The 21,477-nt window shown below is 41.8% G+C and overlaps 1 protein-coding gene and 1 non-coding gene across 14 annotated transcripts in view; one reads left to right on the forward strand and one right to left on the reverse strand.

Moving 5' to 3' along the window:
• Positions 1 to 3,301: 3,301 nt before the first annotated feature.
• Positions 3,302 to 3,374, reverse strand: TRNAV-UAC (transfer RNA valine (anticodon UAC)). Its single transcript has one exon. It is a non-coding gene; the product is annotated as a tRNA-Val (tRNA).
• Positions 3,375 to 7,598: 4,224 nt separating this feature from the next.
• Positions 7,599 to 21,477, forward strand: part of TERF1 (telomeric repeat binding factor 1) — a 36,849-nt gene continuing 22,970 nt past the window's right edge. For 6 of the 13 annotated variants that reach the window (XM_065895038.1, XM_065895034.1, XM_065895039.1 and 3 more), the window contains exons 1-4: positions 7,611 to 7,914; positions 12,577 to 12,672; positions 18,897 to 19,018; positions 20,535 to 20,621. In XM_065895038.1, the coding sequence (XP_065751110.1) occupies positions 7,611 to 7,914; positions 12,577 to 12,672; positions 18,897 to 19,018; positions 20,535 to 20,621 (609 nt within the window). Of the gene's footprint in view, positions 7,915 to 11,775; positions 11,783 to 12,576; positions 12,673 to 18,896; positions 19,019 to 20,534; positions 20,622 to 21,477 lie in introns of those variants that run through there. The other 7 variants (XM_065895044.1, XM_065895042.1, XM_065895047.1 and 4 more) reach the window with 3 other exon arrangements.

Genomic DNA, 21,477 nt, shown 5'->3' on the forward strand with positions numbered 1-21,477 from the left:
AATAAATAAATAGAATCCTGGTGTGTTGCTTTATTTATTTATTCTTTAATATTTATTTATTTAGTTGGTTGCGCTGGGTCTTAGTTGAGACAGGAGGGCTCCTTAGTTGTGGCTCATGGGCTCCTTAGTGGCAGCACGTGGGCTTCTTAGTTGCGGTATGCAGACTCTTAGTTGCGGCATGCATGTGGCATCTAGTTCCCTGACCAGGGATTGAATACAGTCCACCTGCATTGGGAGCGCGGAGTCTTAACCACTGTGCCACCGGGAAGTCCCTGTGCTGCTTTTAAAAAAAGAGAGAGAGAGAGAGAGAGACCCAGAGGCCATTGTTCACTTTGTTCTAGTTTTGTGTCCAGGCTTGAAATGTGTCCTACGATTGTTGCCTACATTGCTGTTTTCTAAACGTCTGATGTGTGCTATGACTAAAAATTGGAAAATTAAACACAAAGTATTCATCTTTATTTTGGAAAACAATCTTCCTAGAAGATTGGCTCCCATCTGTCCTCTCTAGTCTTTCTTCCCATTCACCTCTCTTTGCTCATCCGAGCCCAATCCTCACAGCTCTTCCAGCCCCAGCAGGATCCACCACTTCTTATGAAAAGGTAAGGTGCTACCTTCAGAGCATCTCATAACAAGGCCCTTTCCAAGTCCTTGAAGGAGCAATAGCCTCAGGCCCTACACCATCTGGCTCTGCCCCGAGCTTATTTCATGGGACAGGAACATTCCTTAATCTGGGGATAGCTGGGGCGGTCTTTTCAGCCACACCCCACAGCAGCTCCCAGGCCTATGGGGGAGGAGTAATTAGGAACGGGCAAACCCATCCTTCTTTTCCCTCTAAGTCAACCTATTGCTGAGCACTGTACCCATTAGCTCTGAACAAACCTTAATATCTGAACACAAACTTTAACTGTTAAGCCTAACTAAGCCGATAACACTGCTACTTTTCATTTTGTGTGTTAATGGAGACACATACAGGAACTACTAAAATAATGACTCTCATTAGAGGAAGAACAAAATTAGCATTTATAGGTTCTAATTAAATGTTGCCTTCCAAATATGATGCTTTTCTGCGTTTCACTAAAAATAGTGAACTTACAAACTGGAGAAGGAAATAATAAAATGCCCAAATAATTAAAAGGAAATGGATGGAAAAGGAGCACCATTTTCTGTTTCATGGTTCTGATGCCTACAGACTATCTAAAGTGCCATGAGCCATGGGAAACCCAGACCCACTAGGGAGATAAAACAAGATAATAAATGTGAACATCCTTTAAAAAAAGGTGAAACATCTCTCTTAAATATCAGTTGCTTATTATTATCATTGCTGCTGTCGTAATAACACTAGCCCTTGGGGTTGGAGAGAGAGTCTGTATGGACCACGGAACATTAAATGCATAAAACTGAAATGGCTATCACTTTCAGTTCTTCCAGGGTTCGGAATACCAGAAGTTGTTCAAAGCCTTTAAAAATCAAAACCAAAAATACTCCCTTGTGGAATTTAAAAAAAAAAGAGCACTTGGAGCCGTAGAATTTCACCTGGACCTCGTATAGCACACTCAGACAAAAATAAGCCTTTATTTTCCTCCAAAACGCTCTGCAAAATGCCTACAACTGCTTAGTTACTACCAGAGGAAAATGTTTCCTATTTTGGTGGCCCTGCAGCTTTTCTCTCCCTAATTAGAGCCTCCATATTGTCTGGCCATCTGCTTCTGGGTTCTGCCCAAGTTGTGGTCATGGAAGGGGTATTTTATGATCTCATCCTTTTAGTGGGAGGATAAATTCTACATTAGTCTGTTCACGGCAAAAGACCTTTGGGGGAGACACATAGGCTCCCCATGGTGCTTTCCGTTTAGCAGCTAAACATTCCCCCTGGCTGCTAAGGTCATGGGGGTTCCTGTCTGAGCATCTCACAGCCAGCTAACAGGAAAATGCCATATGCAGAGCATTCTACATACTCTCAGCCACCATCCTTATGTTGTTTCTTTCTACTTGATTTGCTACTTGACAGAAACCTTTGTATTCTCCCCACGTATAGCTGCCCTCTCTTACTGAGGCAGGAGAAAGATGGGCTCCAGGCTACACATTTACAGCTGGCCTCCTGTTCACACTTCCTGGGGTAAGAAGATGGGCTCCAGGCCGGACGTTCATTACCAGCCCCCTGTTTACATTTCCTGAGGCAAGAGAGAAATGGGCTCCGGACTACATATTTATGACGGGACTCCAGTCTATATTTCGAGATCTGCACTTCGATATAAGAAACAACAACAAGAATAGGGTAGATAACCGGACATGGGACACTTTTACGACAGGGACAGAGAGGGGCTAAACCCTGTTAAAAGATCAAGAGGTCATACATTTCCCATCCTTGGGGCAAGGGAAATATTGCACATGCGCAGAAAGTCTCCTTGGGGGTCAAAAGGAGAGGGCACCACCCCATAATATGTGATGCTAAGGCTGCCCCATGGGCCTCTGGGCTGGAATCCATCTTGGAAAAAGAGTTGCACACGCATATTGAGGAGGGTCCTAGGGCAGGTCAGGTGTAGAAGAAGCCAGATAACTGTGCAAAGGTAAACAAAGACCCAGAAGAACTGCCCTGTACTTCACCATCTCTTTATTGCTCTCCCCCCTCATTAGGGAGGACGACCACACCCTTTCTCTCCGGGTGCATCTCTGCCTTGCCTCTGTCTTAACTAAATAAACTGTTTATCTGTGTGCTCTCCCACTTGTGCTGTGTCTCTAATAATAAACTTTGTACCTGTTTTTACAGTTTTTGCCTCCTTGAGAAATGCATTTTTCACTGGAGGCGAGAGCCAGGGGTTTTATGGTGGCTAGGATTCCTGGTTTTCATCCAGGCTACCCAGGTTCAGTTCCTGGGCAGGGAATTAAGATCTCGCTCCATGCCACCACTTACTGCTGCCTCTCTGAGATCATTACATTGAGTCATTTTGGCTATTAGATACAACCCTGTTTGGGCAACCACCAGCCTGGACTAACCCTTTGACCCCAGTGTCTCATTTATCCACATTCAGTCAAACACTCTGGTACATAGCTCATAAGGATAGCCTTCAACTGTGAGTTCCTCTCATCCCTGTACATGCATTTTCCTCCTCCAATCAAGAGGTGAAGTCTACTTGTCCACTACTGAATCTGGGATGGCCTTGTGGCTTGCTTTGACCGAACGGGCATGGAAGAAGTAACACTGTGCTAGTCTGGGCTTGGGCCTTCAGAGACCTAAAAGCGTTTGCTTTTGCTCTTTTATTTTTATTTATTTATTTTTTTGGTCGTACAGCTTGCGGGATCTTAGTTCCCCGACCAGGGATTGAACCCAGGTCCACAACAGTGTAAGTGCCGAGTCCTAACCACTGGACCACCAGGGAATGCCCATGATTTTGCCCTTTTAAAGCACAGCTGTCATTGAAAGAAGTCCAGTCTCTCCTACTCAAGAGAGGCCATGAAGACAGGCTCTGGAGGAGACACCGTCCTCTGAGCAGCACGGAGCTCCTCGGTTTCCTGGTTCTTATGGATTTAGTCCCAGCAAGTACCACACTGGTGCTCTGTGTAGAGCAGAGAGAAGAATCTTAGATTTGAAATCAGAAGAAATTCCTGAAGCCAAAAGAGCAAACACACTAAGCCACATTCATGCATGTTACTTGTATTTGTACAGTAGCTTTCAAACCAGCTTCTTAGATCTCTGGCCCTCATCCCATCTTGTGCTTGGCTTTTTTGCATATTGGGCTTACAAGTGAGCTAGTAAGAAAGAATTTCACAGATTTCTTTTTTTTAATTGAATGAGGGGAATTATACTATGTATTCTATTGTTTAACCAAAGATTTTATTCCATAGTGACCTTTACTGGGAAGAGTAAATGTATCACCAGGGCTGACAAAAAAAAGTAGCCAATTCAGTCTGTTTGGTCAAAGAATTGGTTAATTTGGAAAGGCAGTGCTGGTCAAATCTGTTATTTAGAATTAAGGTCCAATTGTACTCTGAATATTTTTATTTTTAAAAAGATTTTGTGAAATATTTCAAACTTATGAAATATAGAAAATAATATAATAAATACCTGCCACTCAATCTTGTCAAATCTTAACATTTGACCATACTTACCTGTTAAAAAGAAAATCACAGGCCCCAAATGATGCCACTTGTGCTAAAGCCCATGATGCCAAATCTAGGCTTAATACCTGACTTGCAGTTTTGACCTTAGCCAGAAATGTAATCTTAATCAACCAGTCTACAATTTTCTGGCCCACCCCAATGACTAATCTGTCATGTGGGCCCTCTCTAATCTCCCTGAGGAAGAAGAGGCATATCTGCATGATAAAACCCTTGCTTTTCTCTTCCCTCCCAGGAAGAAGGTGCTAACCTTCTCTTAAACAAGGTAATATATCATCCTTTTCCACTTGAAATAATCTTGCTGTGAGGGAGAATAACTGAATGTGCTGTGATAACCTCAGTCATTAAATGGGAGGACCCACAGCACTGCCTTTGTACAGCTGGCTATGCACTTATTTGTAAAAGTTGATATGCATGGAAGCTCTGGGCTTTAACTCATTAGCAGAAGAAAGGGGAGGGGGACCTTCTGTGGATCCAGGAACCACTACAAAGAAAATGAACTCTGGCTGGTGTCTGCTCCCCTGGGGAGGCCTTCTAGGGAGAAGAGGGAATAGTATAGAGTCAGAGTGCCTGCTTTCAGGTCCTGGGTCCCTAATTTACTAACTAGCTAACTCACTTACCAGTCTTGGGTGAGTTAACTGTCCTCTCTGTGCTGCAGGTTCATCCTCTATAAGATCATAATAGTATCTACCTAATAGAATAGCCGTGAAGATTAAATGAAATAATTCATATAATGCACGTAGAAAAGTTCTTGACATCCATTAAACATGCAATAAATTTTAAGTGTGGTTGATATGATCATGATCATTATCATAATTAGTTTCCGGCTAAAGGGACTTGGTCTGACCTCCTATAGAGAAAGAGGGCAAAGACAGAAATGGAGGTATCTGGTTTTTGTGAATCAACACAGCAAATCTTAAACCATTAAAAAAAAATAAATTTATGTATTTGTTTTTGGCTGTGTTACGTCTTCGTTGCTGCTCACGGGCTTTCTCTAGTTGCAGCGAGCAGGGGCTACTCTTCGTTGTGGTGCGCGGGCTTCTCATGTTGCAGAGCATGGGCTCTAGGCGCGTGGGCTTCAGTAGTTGTGGCACGCAGGCTCAGTATTTGTGGCTCACGGGCTTAGTTGCTCCGCAGCATGTGGGATCTTCCTGGACCAGGGCTCGAACCCATATCCCTGTTGACAGGCAGATTCTTAACCACTGCACCACCAGGGAAGTCCCAACACAGCAAATCTTAAAGTACTATTTAGTACTTAATAGCTGAAGTTTTCAAATTCTATAAAGAATTTTACCGGTAAGAATGTAGGCCCCAACAGTTTGAAGTAAGACTCATGATGGCTCAAGAAATTCAGCCTATTCCAGCGGAAAGTGGCCCAGGTCCCTACAGGTCCTTAGAACAGTCAGCGAGGGACTTCTACATCTCTAGGGTAGGCTAGGGTCTGTGGCCCCTGTCCAACGGAAAGAAGCTTCAGGAGAAGAGACCTTCAGCCCCTTACCCCTTAAGAATAAGGGTGTAGAGTCTCTCAGGGGGGGAAGGAGACAGGCTGGGACCTGGGACCCTCTGCTGAGTGCACCTCTCCTTGAACAACAAAATACAAAGAAATTATAAGGGACTAAAAAATAAGTGCATGAATGGCCAGTTGGGGCAAATTCTGGACAGAAGATACAAAAAGACCAAAAAACCCAACTGCCACTTTTGAAGAGCCCAGAGCAAAAGCAGGGTACTGAGCACAGCCCCTGAACTCAACACCACCAGAGGGTGGACAAAACACCTAAGCCACCCCTGTGGCCCGACCCCTGGACACACCTCTACCCTCACCCCATCTAAGGAACAAGCTTGACACCCAGCTCAGGGAACGCACAAGCAAGGGAACCTGTTGTCTGTTATCTCTCCCCGCTGCTGCTGCAGGGGCCCCAATAAAGCCTTGCCTGAAAAAAAAAATGTTTCCTGTTATTCTGAGTGTCAATTTTTCTCTAGGCACGTCTTAAAAAGCGTAACATACATTCATTCAATAAATATTGATTGAATGTCTACCATGTGACAGGCACTTTTCTAGGCATTAGGAATACAGTAGTAGAAAAGAGATACAAAATGCCTTCCCTTATGAATCTTACTTTTTTTTTTAACCACTGTGGATTCTTAACCACTGTGCCACCAGGGAAGTCCCCCAACCTAGGTATTCTCAACAGCTATAATATGGTGCTTTAAGGACTCAACGTTTCAACTCCGGCTTTAAGGTAATAATAAATGTGTAAAATTAAAACATAAAGGCTTTGATAATGTTGGATGTGCTATAAACAGAAAGGTTTTTTTTTTTTTTTTTTTTTTTTTTTTTGCGGTACACGGGCCTATCACTGTTGTGGCCTCTCCCGTTGCGGGGCACAGGCTCCGGACGCACAGGCTCAGCGGCCATGGCTCACGGGCCCAGCCGCTCCGCAGCATGTGGGATCTTTCCGGACCGGGACAGGAACCCGCATCCCCTGCATCGGCAGGCGGACTCTCAACCACTGCGCCACCAGGGAAGCCCACAGGAAGGTTTTTAAAAGAAACATTTTATTCAGTTATAACCCATATACTGAAAAGTGCATAGATCATGTTCAATGAATTTTCATAAAGGACCACACTGATGTACCTATCACCCACATAGAGAAATAGAACATAACCAGACCCCCTTCCCCCAACGCCCTCTTGTGCTCAAAGGTAAGTCTGAAAATTCAAAATAAGTATTCACTTATTGTTGTAAAGCTGAATGCTATAGTCTATTTCAGGCCCTGAATAAAATTCATTCCCATAATAATATACTCTTCCTAGAGCGATAATTCGGAAAATTTGGTCCCCAGACAAGCAGCCTCAGTATCACTGACCTGCGAACTTATCACTTGCAAATTCAAGGATCCCAAGCCAGATCTACAGAACAAAAACTCTGGGGGTGGAGGCCGGCAATTCGTGTTTTTAACAAGCCTAGGGGCTTATTTTGATGCCCCTTAAGGTTGGAGAAGCACGGGTCTAAGTCTGTTGGAAGAGTTTTGGTTCGTGATCGCACAGTAACTGTTAAGTGAATACCAGGATCTAAAGTGTTACGCTCGGAAAATAGTGACAAGTTTTAATCACCTATCTCATTTTTGAAGCACACTGAGGGTAAAATGTTTTTCCATTTTAACTAACCGTGTTGTTGTTGTAGTCAGTGTTGCATTTTAGCACGAGAATAAAGCAGTCCCCCGCTCCCCGACCTCCTGTTCTCTCTCCGCATCCAGCCAGAACTTGTCTAGTTTACCAACAAAACTGCACCCTTGGGTGGCGGGGAATTCAACATCCAGAGGCGGGAGCAGATTTCGGCCAATCAGAAGCCAGGTTCGAGCCGCTCACCCATCCCGGTGGTGTGTGATTGGTGGTTTCCCGCGGGCGGAAGAGACCCTCCGAGGCTCCGCCCCGCGCGGCGCGAGCCAATCGTCGCTCCGCGCAGGAAAAGACAGAAGCAGTGCGAGAGATGTAATATGGCGGAGAACACCGCCTCAGCGGCTCCGAGCCCGCGAGGGCTTGCGGATGGGGAGGATGCAGGTTCCCTGGAGGAGCGGATGGCGGAAACGGCGAGAGATGATCAGGAGCAGTTTGAGTGCCAGGAACTGCTCGAGTGCCAGATGCAGTTGGCCCCTGAGGAGGAGGAGGACGCGGGCCTGGTGGCTGAGGCCGAGGCGGTAGCTGCCGGCTGGATGCTCGATTTCCTCTGCCTGTCTCTTTGCCGGGCCTTCCGTGACGGCCGCTCGGACGACTTCCACCGCACCCGCGACAGCGCCGAGGGTGAGTGCGGGGCGCGCCCGGGCCGGGGGCGGGGACCGCGGCGGGCTGCCGAGGCCAGGTTTGCGGCGCTGTCCTCCAGGGGGTCGGGGATCGGGCTGCTGCGGCGCCCGAGCGGAGGGCCCCCAGCTCAGAGTTGATCGTTGGTTCCAATCCCGCATCCGCCTCCTCTCAGCTCCTCAGTTTTGCTCAGATTCATTAGAGTTGAAAGAGGGTTAAGTGAGATAAAATGAACAAAACTGCACCGAATCCAGTGTCCAGTTCCTTTTGTCGCCTGTGGCGCTTGTGTTTCTTGCTTTTTTCGGCAGAGATACTCCTGTAATGGCATTTATTTAACAAGTCACTGTGTCCTAGGCATCAGTGTTTTCTGTTACTTCGGGAGCTATCTAAACCTGGTTTAGCCCGCTGGCTCCGTATAGGCTTCAGAATAAAAGTAACTGACAATGAAATCGATCGCCTACACAAGACAGCCTGTAAGCGATGGACAGAGACCTTGACGCCTAGAGAAGGCTAGCTGGCTTTTTGAATGATAACAGAAAGATGCTCTGGTATTTATATGAGTTGGCCGTCAACTTATTGCAGCCGAACGCAACCCCAAGATACTATTTAGTAGGAAATCAAATACCTCAGAAAACCGTATTGGTACATTTCAGCTTCACGGTTATCCCGTGAGTTAGGCAAGTAATCTCAGTTTATAGAGGAGTGAACTAGTTAAAACAACCTAAAGCATTGATAGGTTAAAGGGTTGTTCCAGACGCTTGCCTTATCTTCCAATTCAAGAAGCTTTCCTCCGTGTCACAGATAACACTAGAGCCATGGTTAATTAACATTAATTAGGAAGTTAAATCCTGGAATGAAGCCAGTTCATTTAATAATTCGAATTATTATAAAGGCCTCTTTGGGGAGGAGGCTAAAATTATCTATGTGTTAATGAATTTGAATTGGAAATATCAGTATGAGCTCCTGTTTATAACATATAGAAATATCAATGCATATTATACATATATAGACACAGGTTAGGATATACTCATATATTTCCTTGTTCTGTCAGATGAAAGGGTGTAGAAGCAATGTAACCCTAGCAGCAAGGGGTACACTTAGCACTCACGTCTTGGTTTCCAATACCATTCTTCAGAGAAATGGCCTGATTCTGGGACTGGGACAGGAAATATACAAGTTGAGCCTGGAGCATCTTGTAACAGAAGGTAAAATGCTAAAAACAAAGCAAAACAAAACCCCCAAAGAAACAAAAAAATCCCACAATTATGGGAGTAGTACAAAGGGACACGGGAGCCAACCGCAAGGGCTCCCAATGGCCAAAGCTGAAATAACTCGAGCAAGAAAATACAGTTGACCCTTAAAGAAAATACAGTTGACCCTTAAAGAAAATACAGTTGACCCTTAAACAACACAGGTGTGAACTGCACCTGTCCACTTACAAGCCAATTTTTTTCTCAGTAGTAAATAAGACAGTACTATGCAATCTGTGGTTGGTTAAACTGGGAATACAGAGAGCCGACACTGGGATTTTCAACTGCTCAGAGGGTCAGCGCCCCTAACCCTGGCATTGTTCAAAGGTCAACTGTAGTGTTGGATTATAACCCAACATATAAAATAAATATCCATAAAGTTCATACTGATGTAAATAAATGGTGGAATAAATATACAAATGGAAGAAGAGACAAATCTCCGACGCAGAAGAATTCCAGGTAATTCGTGTAGCTACTCTGTCCTCAAGGAGGTGGAGCGTAACTCCCCACTCCTTAAGTGTGGGCTGCGAAGTGCACAGGATACAAAGGGGGAGAAAGTAGAGAAAGCTGACAGACACTGGCCCACCTAGGTAATCAAGGTCAGCGTCAGCAGTGATAGCTAGTAGCATGTACGCTTGATACAGTGTGATGAAAATGGAACTTTACCTCTGTGACCCTCCTCCCCAAACCCCATAACTCTAGTCTAATCATGAGAAGAATATCAGACAAATCCCAATAGAGAGGTACATTGTACAAAATACCTCAAAATTGTCAAGGTCATCAAAACCAGGGAACGTCTGAGAAACTGTTACAGCCAAGAGATGCCCAAAGAGACATGATGACTAAATGTTATGTGGTGCCCTGGTTGGGATCTTGCAGCAGAAAAAGGACATTAAGTAAACACTAAGGAAATCTGAATAAAGCATGGACTTTAGTTACTAATGTATCAATATTGGTTAATTAATGTAACATGGAATACTAATTAATGCAAGATGCTAATAACAGGGTAAACTGGGTGGAGGGTATATGGGACCTCTTTACTATCTTTCTTCACTACATTATGTATATTTAAAACCATTCTAAAAAGTAAAGTTTATTTTAAAAAAAAAAAAAAAGGACCTTGTAAGGTTCTAGCCCAAGACCCAAGGAGTAATCTAGGTCATCTCCATTATTTGAAGGTTAAAGGCACAGAAACCCAGAAAGAGTAAACTTTTTCAGGTTGCATTGCTAAAACAGATATGCAAACTGTGAACATAATATTGTCTCGGTATTCCATTTTTGACTAAAAGGACTCCCTTTTATCTCTTATAGAATTTCATTTTACTACACTTTTCAAGATTGTAAACATATACAACTCTGATGCTTCCTAGAAAATTCTTAGCTCTTTCATTCCAACTCAGAATTATTCTCCCACCTCACTTATCTCAGATAATGCCTTTTCCAGACTGATATTCCTAACCTGTCTCCACCGTGGGAAGCAGTGTAGAATTGTAATTAAGAGCATGGGCTCCATAGTAAATTGTCTGAGTTTGATTCCGGGCTCTGCTGGTTTATAGCCATAAGACTTGAAACAATGACTTGGTACCACCAGTTCCCGTGGTACTACAATCTCCTCATCTGCAAAATGGTAGTAATAACGGCATCTACCTCAAAGGGCTGTTGAGAGAAGCAGATGAACCGATATGTATAAAGCAAGGTTTCCCAGCCTCAGCCTGTGGACATTTTGCACCACGTGATTCTTTATTCTGTGTATGCGTGAGGGTGGAGGGGGAATGAGGTGGAGGTTCTCCCGTGCATTGTAGGATCCTTGACCTCAGCCACTAGGTGCCAGTAGCACCACTCCCACTCGTGACAATCAAAATTAGCTCCAGGGGCTTCTCTGGTGGCGCAGTGGTTGGGAGTCCGCCTGCCGATTCAGGGGCACGGGTTCGTGCCCCGGTCCGGGAAGATCCCACATGCCGCGGAGCGGCTGGGCCCGTGAGCCATGGCCGCGGAGCCTGCGCGTGCGGAGCCTGTGCTCCGCAACAGGAGAGGCCACAACGGTGAGAGGCCCGCGTACCGCAAAAAAAAAAAAAAAAAAAAAAAAAATTGTCTCCAGACATTGCCAAATGTCTCCTAGGGGACAAAATCACCCCTAGTTGAGAACCACTGCTAAGTGCTTAGAGTAGTGCCTGGTATTATAGTTAAGTGCTTAAATATAGTTGTTACTGTTGCTGGTCATTAGATCCTCCCTAATGTAGTGTTTGGTTGCAGGTGAGGAAAAAGCAGATAGCCAGGTTCAACCAGGGTAGGTTTTCATTGTTTTTGTTTTGTTTTATGCCTAACAGGTACAAAGAGCAGAAGGGCAGTGGTATGTAGGGTATCTGTAGTTATTGCATACATAGACTAAATATGGAGGGAAGTGAAGACACAAAGGATCTGACTTTCTTCCCTAGAATAGGTCTTCTGTTTTGCTCCTATACCATACTTACCCTTTATGACACATTAAAATTTGAATTAGTCTTTTGCATAATTTTTTGTTTAATTCCTGCCTTCTGAGACTAAAACCTTCTGAGGAGCAGGGACTGGCTATCTTATTATTCAGACATCAGTCCCTACCACTGGCCAGCAGTAGATGTTCAGTCCATGTTGAATAAGTTGTGTTTAAATTTTATATAAATGTTGTGCTCTTTTTGAATCCTATTTAATTATATTATGACTATATTTGGTCCAGATAATCTCTGGTGTAGCATAAGGTTATGGCATATTAAAATTGAGGAAATAAATACAAATAAATGTATTTGCTTGTTTCATCTGCTTAGCAGCTGCAGGACTTTTTTTTGTTTGCTGGTTAATTTAATCTTTGTCTTTTATTGCTACATGGTAAATTCAGTGAAAACCAGGATTATGGTTTACTCAGTGTTGTATATACTTACTACCTAGCATAACATCTGGGTGGGTGTTCAAATATTGGGGAGATTAACATTAATAAATGTTTTTAAAATAAAGCTTCGTAAACTGAACAGACTCTCGCTTAACTGAAACCTTGACAGAAATAATATATTTCCTATAATATTAGGCATTTTAAGGTATAAAGTAAGATTCTAGGTAATGATTTGACACATTTTACAGTTTGGATCTAAATCTCCCTTTTCATTTAGTTTAGACTGCTACCTGTGAAAGTACGTAGTTTTCAAGATTTATTATTCTGCCTGTGAAACATCAGTTTTATTTTGAAGGAAAAGTCTTCATTGTTATTCTTTTTTGTTCTGATTTCCTAAAAATTGTCTATAAATAAAGCGTACACTCTAAATTTATGATAATCTTTGGGTGATATTTGTAACTTATTTCTCCGCAAACCACGCAGAGGCACTGATGGGTCAAGTTTGGAGTTTTGTTTTGATGTTTTAATAAGATTCACTTTCTTCACTTTCAGCTATTATTCATGGATTGTCCAGTCTAACAGCTTATCAACTGAGAACTATATACATATGTCAATTTTTGACAAGAATTGCAGCTGGAAAAACCCTTGGTAAATATGTTTTTATCTTATATTGGACATATTTCAATCTATGTCTAAAGGGGAGACAATGAGAAGAAACAGATGGGAGTAGTCCTTTGTTTTTGAGAGTTTGCTCACGTGTATTTGGCATGTACATCTGTACACAGACATATTTAAAGCTAGTAAAGGAAATATAATCCCTATCTTCTAGAGTGATGGTTCTCAAATTTTAGCTTGCTTCCGAATTATTAAGAGAACTTGTTAAGGAACAGAATGGTGAGTCCCCTTCTCCATCATGAGTTTCTGATTCAGTAGGGTGAGTGAGGGGCCCTGGAGTTTACATTTCTATTAAGTTCCCAGGTGATTCTCATGTTGCTGTTGGGGGACCATGCTCCGTGTACTCTTGTCTTTTTTTTTTTGCGGTACGCGGGCCTCTCACTGTTGTGGCCTCTCCTGTTGCGGAGCACAGGCTCTGGACGTGCAGGCTCAGCGGCCATGGCTCACGGGCCCAGCCGCTCCGCGGCATGTGGGATCTTCCCAGACCGGGGCAGGAACCCGTGTCCCCTGCATTGGCAGGCGGACTCCCAACCACTGCGCCACCAGGGAAGCCCATGTGTACTCTGTCTTAAAGATGTCACTGAATGGGGCTATGGTAACTTTGTGGTGACTCCTATTGCTATCATGCATACTCTTTTTCTAACTGGCAACAATGATATTTGAAACCTCTTATTTGAGCTTGATTTTAGCACTTACTTAATAAGGGAAAATGATTTTATAACTATAATTCTCTCTCTCCCTTGTCCTCATAGTTTATTTATTTTTATTTTTTAAAGCATGGATCATTCTTTTTTTTTTTCTTTTTAACTTTATTTATTTATTTATTTATGTCTGTGTTGGGTCTTCATTTCTGTGCCAGGGCTTTCTCTAGTTGCGGCAAGTGGGGGCCACTCTTCATCGCGGTGCGCGGGCCTCTCACTATCGTGGCCTCTCTTGTTGTGGAGCACAGGCTCCAGACGCGCAGGCTCTGTAATTGTGGCTCACGGGCCTAGTTGCTCCGCGGCATGTGGGATCTTCCCAGACGGGGGCTCGAACCCGTGTCCCCTGCATTGGCAGGCAGATTCTCAACCACTGCGCCACCAGGGAAGGCCCTCATAGTTTATTTTAGGTTGTAATGGCCAGGCCGGGTTCAGTTTATCAGTAATGGCTAATATTTACAGCATGGTTATTTAAAGGACCTTTTTGGTTTTTTTTTTAACATCTTTATTGGAGTATAATTGTTTTACAATGGTGTATTAGTTTCTGCTTTATAACAAAGTGAATCAGTTGTACATATACCTATGTTCCCATATCTCTTCCCTCTTGCGTCTCCCTCCCTCCCACCCTCCCTATCCCACCCCTCTAGGTGGTCACAAAGCACCGAGCTGATCTCCCTGTGCTATACGGCTGCTTCCCAATAGCTAGCTGTTTTACATTTGGTAGTGTATATATGTCCATGCCACTGTCTCACTTTGTCACAGCTTACCCTTCCCCCTCCCCATAACCTCAAGTCCCTTCTCTAGCAGGTATGTGTCTTTATTCCTGTCTTACCCCTAGGTTCTTCATGACATTTTTTTTTCTTAAATTCCATATATATGTGTTAGCATACGGTATTTGTCTTTCTCTTTCTGACTTCACTCTGTATGACAGACCCTAGGTCCATCCACCTCATTACAGATAGCTCAATTTCGTTTCTTTTTATGGCTGAGTAATATTCCATTGTATATATGTGCCACATCTTCTTTATCCATTCATCTGATGATGGACACTTAGGTTGTTTCCGTCTCCTGGCTATTGTAAATAGAGCTGCGATGAACATTTTGGTACATGACTCTTTTTGAATTATGGTTTTCTCAGGGTATATGCCCAGTAGTGGGATTGCCAGGTCATATGGTAGTTCTATTTGTAGTTTTTAAGGAACCTCCATACTGTTCTCCATAGTGGCTGTACCAATTCACATTCCCACCAGCAGTGCAAGAGTGTTCCCTTTTCTCCACACCCTCTCCAGCATTTATTGTTTCTGGATTTTTTGCTGATGGCCATTCTGACTGGTGTGAGATGATATCTCATTGTAGTTTTGATTTGCATTTCTCTAATGATTAATGATGTTGAGCATTCTTTCATGTGTTTGTTGGCAGTCTGTATATCTTCTTTGGAGAAATGTCTGTTTAGGTCTTCTGCCCAGTTTTGGATTGGGTTGTTTGTTTTTTTGTTATTGAGCTGCATGAGCTGCTTATAAATTTTGGAGATTAATCCTTTGTCAATTGTTTCATTTGCAAATATTTTCTCCCATTCTGAGGGTTGTCTTTTGGTCTTGTTTATGGTTTCCTTTGCTGTGTAAAAGCTTTGAAGTTTCAGTAGGTCCCATTTGTTTATTTTTGTTTTTATTTCCATTTCTCTAGGAGGTGGGTCAAAAAGGATCTTGCTGTGATTTATGTCATAGAGTGTTCTGCCTATGTTTTCCTCTAAGAGTTTGATAGTTTCTGGCCTTACATTTAGGTCTTTAATCCATTTTGAGCTTATTTTTGTGTATGGTGTTAGGGAGTGATCTCATCTCATACTTTTACATGTACCTGTCCAGTTTTCCCAGCACCACTTATTGAAGAGGCTGTCCTTTCTCCACTGTACATTCCTGCCTCCTTTATCAAAGATAAGGTGACCATATGTGTGTGGGTTTATCTCTGGGCTTTCTATCCTGTTCCATTGATCTGTCTTTCTGTTTTTGTGCCAGTACCATACTGTCTTGATTACTGTAGCTTTGTAGTATAGTCTGAAGTCAGGGAGCCTGATTCCTCCGCTCCGTTTTTCGTTCTCAAGATTGCTTTGGCTATTCGGGGTCTTTTGTGTTTCCATACAAATTGTGAAATTTTTTGTTCTAGTTCTGTGAAAAATGCCAGTGGTAGTTTGATAGGGATTGCATTGAATCTGTAGATTGCTTTGGGTAGTAGAGTCATTTTCACAATATTGATTCTTCCAATCCAAGAACATGGTATATCTCTCCATCTATTTGTATCATCTTTAATTTCTTTCATCAGTGTCTTATAATTTTCTGCATACAGGTCTTTTGTCTCCTTAGGTAGGTTTATTTCTAGATATTTTATTCTTTTTGCTGCAGTGGTAAATGGGAGTGTTTTCTTGATTTCACTTTCAGATTTTTCATCATTAGTGTATAGGAATGCGAGAGATTTCTGTGCATTAATTTTGTATCCTGCTACTTTACCAAATTCATTGATTAGCTCTAGTAGTTTTCTGGTAGCACCTTTAGGATTCTCTATGTATAGTATCATGTCATCTGCAAACAGTGACAGCTTTACTTCTTCTTTTCTGATTTGGATTCCTTTTATTTCCTTTTCTTCTCTGATTGCTGTGGCTAAAACTTCCAAAACTATGTTGAATAAGAGTGGTGAGAGTGGGCAACCTTGTCTTGTTCCTGATCTTAGTGGGAATGCTTTCAGTTTTTCACCATTGAGGACGATGTTGGCTGTGGGTTTGTCATATATGGCCTTTATTATGTTGAGGAAAGTTCCCTCTATGCCTGCTTTCTGCAGGGTTTTTATCATAAATGGTGTTGAATTTTGTCTAAATTTTTCTCTGCATCTTTTGAGATGATCATATGGTTTTTCTCCTTCGGTTTGTTAATATGGTGTATCACGTTGATTGATTTGCGTATATTGAGAATCCTTGCATTCCTGGAATAAACCCCACTTGATCATGGTGTGTGATGATCCTTTTAATGTGCTGTTGGATTCTGTTTGCTAGTATTTTGTTGAGGATTTTTGCATCTATGTTCATCAGTGATATTGGCCTGTAGTTTTCTTTCTTTGTGCTGTCCTTGTCTGGTTTTGGTATCAGGGTGATGGTGGCCTCGTAGAATGAGTTTGGGGGTGTTCCTCCCCCTGCTATATTTTGGAAGTGTTTGAGAAGGATAGGTGTTAGCTTTTCTCTAAATGTTTGATAGAATTCGCCTGTGAAGCCATCTGGTCCTGGGCTTTTGTTTGTTGGAAGATTTTTAATCACAGTTTCAATTTCAGTGCTTGTGATTGGTCTGTTCATATTTTCTATTTCTTCCTTATTCAGTCTTGGCACCTTGTGCATTTCTAAGAATTTGTCCATTTCTTCCAGGTTGTAAAGGACCTTTTGATGCAAATAATTCCATATTTATATTGGGTTTTACAATTTACAAAATGCTTTCCTGACAGTCTCCAGTGGTGGGCCGTAATCGCATGGAACTGTTCACTTATAAACAGACTGGGTGGCAGGAATTCCCACCCAATTAGGACCGCTCTGGGAGCCCACACGCATCCAGCTCTGGCTCATGTGGTGTGCTGTGTTGTGGGGGTGAGTTGGACCCGGACAGTCAGTGGATTAGGGCTAGAGACAAAGCAGACGTGCGGAAGACGGTAGGTAGGTAGGCTGGCTGGCCTGGTGGCAGAGGAAGAAAATGGGCCGATGTAGACCATAAGCTAACATGGTTCACAGAGCTGTCTGGTAAATTAAATGTGACAGAATGTTCTAGAAGTGCCTGGCTGGGCTTCACATATAGCAGTTGTTCATTATATTCTTATTTTCCCTTCCAACAACTTTTTCTCTCAAAACAAGGGTGCAAAAAAAATCCCCGTTTTGTGTGTGACCCCATGGTTTAATCTTGAAATTCACCAGGGTGCATCTTAGATATAATAGGCTGTGGTCAGTGATCAAGAATCACTATATTTCAAGAGAGGCAGCATTTAAAACTTAATTTTAGTTTATGTATTGGATTTTCAACTACACGTGACCCTGAATTTCAAATGGAGATGTTTGTGTGTAATTTGCTAAGTAGTTACCAGCCACTGTGAGTCTTTGATAAGAATAAGCTGATAAATTCTATTTTAAGAAAGTTTAACAGTAGTACAAATATTATGTCATTAAATATTCACATAGTATTTATTTACAGCATTTTTTGTTTTGTTTTGTTTTGTTTGTGGTATGCGGGCCTCTCACTGTTGTGGCCTCTCCCGTTGCGAGCACAGGCTCCGGACGCGCAGGCTCAGTGGCCATGGCTCATGGGCCCAGCCGCTCTGCGGCACGTGGGATCTTCCCGGACTGGGGCGCGAACCCGTGTCCCCTGCATCGGCAGGCGGACTCTCAACCACTGCGCCACCAGGGAAGCCCATATTTATAGCATTTTATAGGTGAGGAAACTGAGGCTTAGAAAGGCAAAATAACTTTTTCAACACCACACAGGTAGTACATGATAGAGTCTGTAATAAACTCCAAAGTTTTAAAAACCACTATACAATATCGCAACAGATGGTATATGGTGATGAGAAAGAGGAAGGAGTAAAACGGTTACTCCTTATATTTTTTTTTGTTTTTTTTAAATAAATTTATTTATTTATTTTGGCTGCGTTGGGTCTTCGTTGCTGTGCGCGGGCTTTCTCTAGTTGCGGCGAGCGGGGGCTACTCTTCGTTGTGGCGTGTGGGCTTCTCATTGCAGGGCTCGGGCTCTAGGCGCGTGGGCTTCAGTAGTGTGGCACGTAGGCTCAGTAGTTGTGGCGCGTGGACTCAGTAGTTGTGGCTTGCAGGCTCTAGAGCACAGGCTCAGTAGTTGTGCACAGGCTTAGTTGCTCCGTGGCATGTGGGATCTTCCCAGATCAGGGCTTGAACCCGTGTCCCCTGCGTTGGCAGGCTGATTCTTAACCACTGCTGCGCCACCAGGGAAGTCACTCCTTAGGTTTTTAAGCTTTGGTGATTGGAGTAATGTTGATAGAGAGATAAGTTCTTGATTGATCCTGTTTCAAATATCTACAAAATATATAACAAGGATTTAAAGTAGTATATGCGAAAATCAGATTTTACAATAAACTAATTTCATGCTCTATCTCAATGAAGTGTGTTATACTGCAGTTAGACTTACAAACCATTTAAGAATTCTGTTATTGTGACACCTTATATAAAATATAATTTATTTCAGGTCTTAAAATCAGTATTTTAGTAGAGAAAATCTTCAGATGTTTTGTGAACTCATATATAGCCTTTTCTGTTTTTTATTTTTTTAAGTTGATTTTAATGAGGAAATTAACTTGAAAAATCTTCCCTAAACTGGTATATACGAGAGCACTGCCTGGCACATAGTATACACTCAGTCAATGTTTAAAGAAATGAATTTATAAAAAAATTAACAAAGTAAACTTCTTCATGGCTTTCTAAGTTACTTATTTTTATTTTGGTTTTAAAAGATGCACAGTTTGAAAGTGATGAACAAATTACACCCTTGGAATCAGCCCTGATGATTTGGGCGTCAATTGAAAAGGAACATGACAAGCTTCATGAAGAAATACAGAATTTAATTAAAATTCAGGTATGAGTGTTACTTTGTGTTTATTATTATTATTTTGCTAGAAAATAAAAACAACATCTAAAGAAACTAAGAGCCACCTAATAGAAGTTGGATGGTAAACCTGTAGTAAAATATAATATAATCATTCTCTTTAGAAGTTTGATCTATGATTTATTGTCTTGACATGAGGACTAAGAGTTGGGACTTAATGTTTTCTACCTAAGTGCATATTGCCCCCACGTTGGAAAATATGCCAAATCTATTGAAAGATTACTAAACAACTTTCAAAAGCCAGTGGTTTATGCTCTCCCATTTAAAGATTACCTTTTATTTTTATTTTTTTTAAATATTTTTTTTGCCCACACCACATGGCATGCGGGATCTTAGTTCCCTGACCAGGGATTGAACCCACTCCCCCTGCAGTGGACACGCAGAGTCTTAACCACTGGACCACTAGAGAAGTCCCTAAAGATTATCAAATAATAAGAAATGAATGGGTTTTTGCGATTAAGAGAATGTAAAATTTTAACTACGTAGAGAAAATTTTAGTAGGAGTAGCCTATTAAAGAGTGAGAAACCAAAGAAAGTCATTCAAAGATATAATAGCAGGGAAAATGTTTTGTTTACAGGCAAAGTATGTACTCAGGAATTTCATAGTTAAATAAACTTTTCCTAGTTTTTAAAAAAATTTTCATGGTTGGGTAGGAGAAAATCCAGGTGGTGTCCCACCTTTTCAGGAATTAATTATTGACGGTGTGGTGACTGTCAATTAGAATTAAGACCTGAAGAGAATCGGCAGAAAAATGACTGCTGCTTTTAAGAATTTCAACCCAGGGCAAAGGGATTTGTCATGTTATCCCAATCTTTTGGAGTTCTAGGGGAAGCAGGCCTTTGCTAAATATACCAGTAAAGTTGAATGGGTTACATAAAATACATAGCAAACGTGTAATAATACATTGCTTACTGTTTGCCAGATACTGTTCTATGCACTTTTATATATAACTCTTTAATCCTCACAACTGCCCTGTGAAATAGGTACTATTATTTTCACCATTTTACATTGGTGTAAAGAAATGGAGGCACCAAGAGGTTAAATAGCTTTCCCAAGTTTACAAACCTACCCAGATGGTAATGGTGGTCCTATATCTTACCACATGTGGTATCAAAAAAGGCCAGTTTATAAAATGATTATTCAAAAGCATCTGGCTTCCTGAGTTTCTATTAGAGATTTTCCTGGGGTCCTAAGTAGCAACTTTTATATATCCTAATCATCACAAACACCATCCATCTACCCCTTCTCTCTCTTCCCTTTTGCTCAAAATGACTGTTTAGGTGGGTCCTCAATATATATAATGTAGCTCCTGACTTATTTATTAATTCTTGCCTTTAATATCATTTATCAAATCAAAATTATTAAGCTACATAAGAATATTTTAAATGAAGTAGTTTAGACTTACCTGAGTTATTTCAATATTAAACAACAATTAGATATTTTAAAAAGCAGTCTAAGGTTTGTATTTGTCATCCTGTCTTTTAGGCTATAGCTGTTTGCATGGAAAATGGAAATTTTAAGGAAGCAGAAGAAGTCTTTGAAAGAATATTTGGTGACCCAAATTCTTATACGGTAATTATTTAAATTAGAATCAGAAGTTTGGAGCCGTTTATATGAAATAAGGAAAATTGAAAGAACATTGGAGGAGAAAAGAAACGTTTTCTCTTTTAAACAGTATAGTCCAACAGAAATATAATGCCAGTCCCGTATGTGATTTTAAATTTTCTAGTAGCCTGGCTTCCCTGGTGGTGCAGTGGTTGAGAGTCCGCCTGCCGATGCAGGGGATGCGGGTTCGTGCCCCAGTCCGGGAAGATCCCACATGCCGCGGAGCGGCTGGGTCCGTGAGCCATGGCTGCTGAGCCTGCGCGTCCAGAGCCTGTGCTCCGCAACGGGAGAGGCCACAACAGTGAGAGGCCCGCGTACCGCAAAAAAAAAAAAAAAAAAAATTTCTAGTAGCCACATTAAAAAAGAAACAAGTGAAACTAATTTTAGTAACACTTTATTTTAACCCAGTATATCCAAAAACGTTATTCTTTTTAACAATCAATGTAAAAAGTATTGGTGAGATATTTTGCACTCCCTTTTTTGTACCGTCAGCCCTCTGTATCCTGGGTTCCATATCTGGGGATTCAACCAACTGCAGATTGAAAATATTAAGGGGGAAAAAATTCCAGAAAGTTTCAAAAAGCAAAACTTGAATTTGTCACACACTGGCAACTGTTTACATAGCATTTACATTGTATTAGGTATTATAGGTTATCTAGATATGATTTAAAGTATATGTGAGGAAATGTGTAGGTTATATGCAAATACTACACCATTTTATATAAGGGACTTGAGCATCCTTGGATTTTGGTACCCGAGGGGAGTCCTGGAGCCAATCCCATGTGGATACCAAGGTACAACTGTATAAGTCTTTGAAATCTAG

This window comes from Phocoena phocoena, chromosome 17 (assembly GCF_963924675.1).
Source record: "Phocoena phocoena chromosome 17, mPhoPho1.1, whole genome shotgun sequence".
In the NCBI taxonomy this organism is placed as follows: Eukaryota; Metazoa; Chordata; class Mammalia; order Artiodactyla; family Phocoenidae; genus Phocoena; species Phocoena phocoena.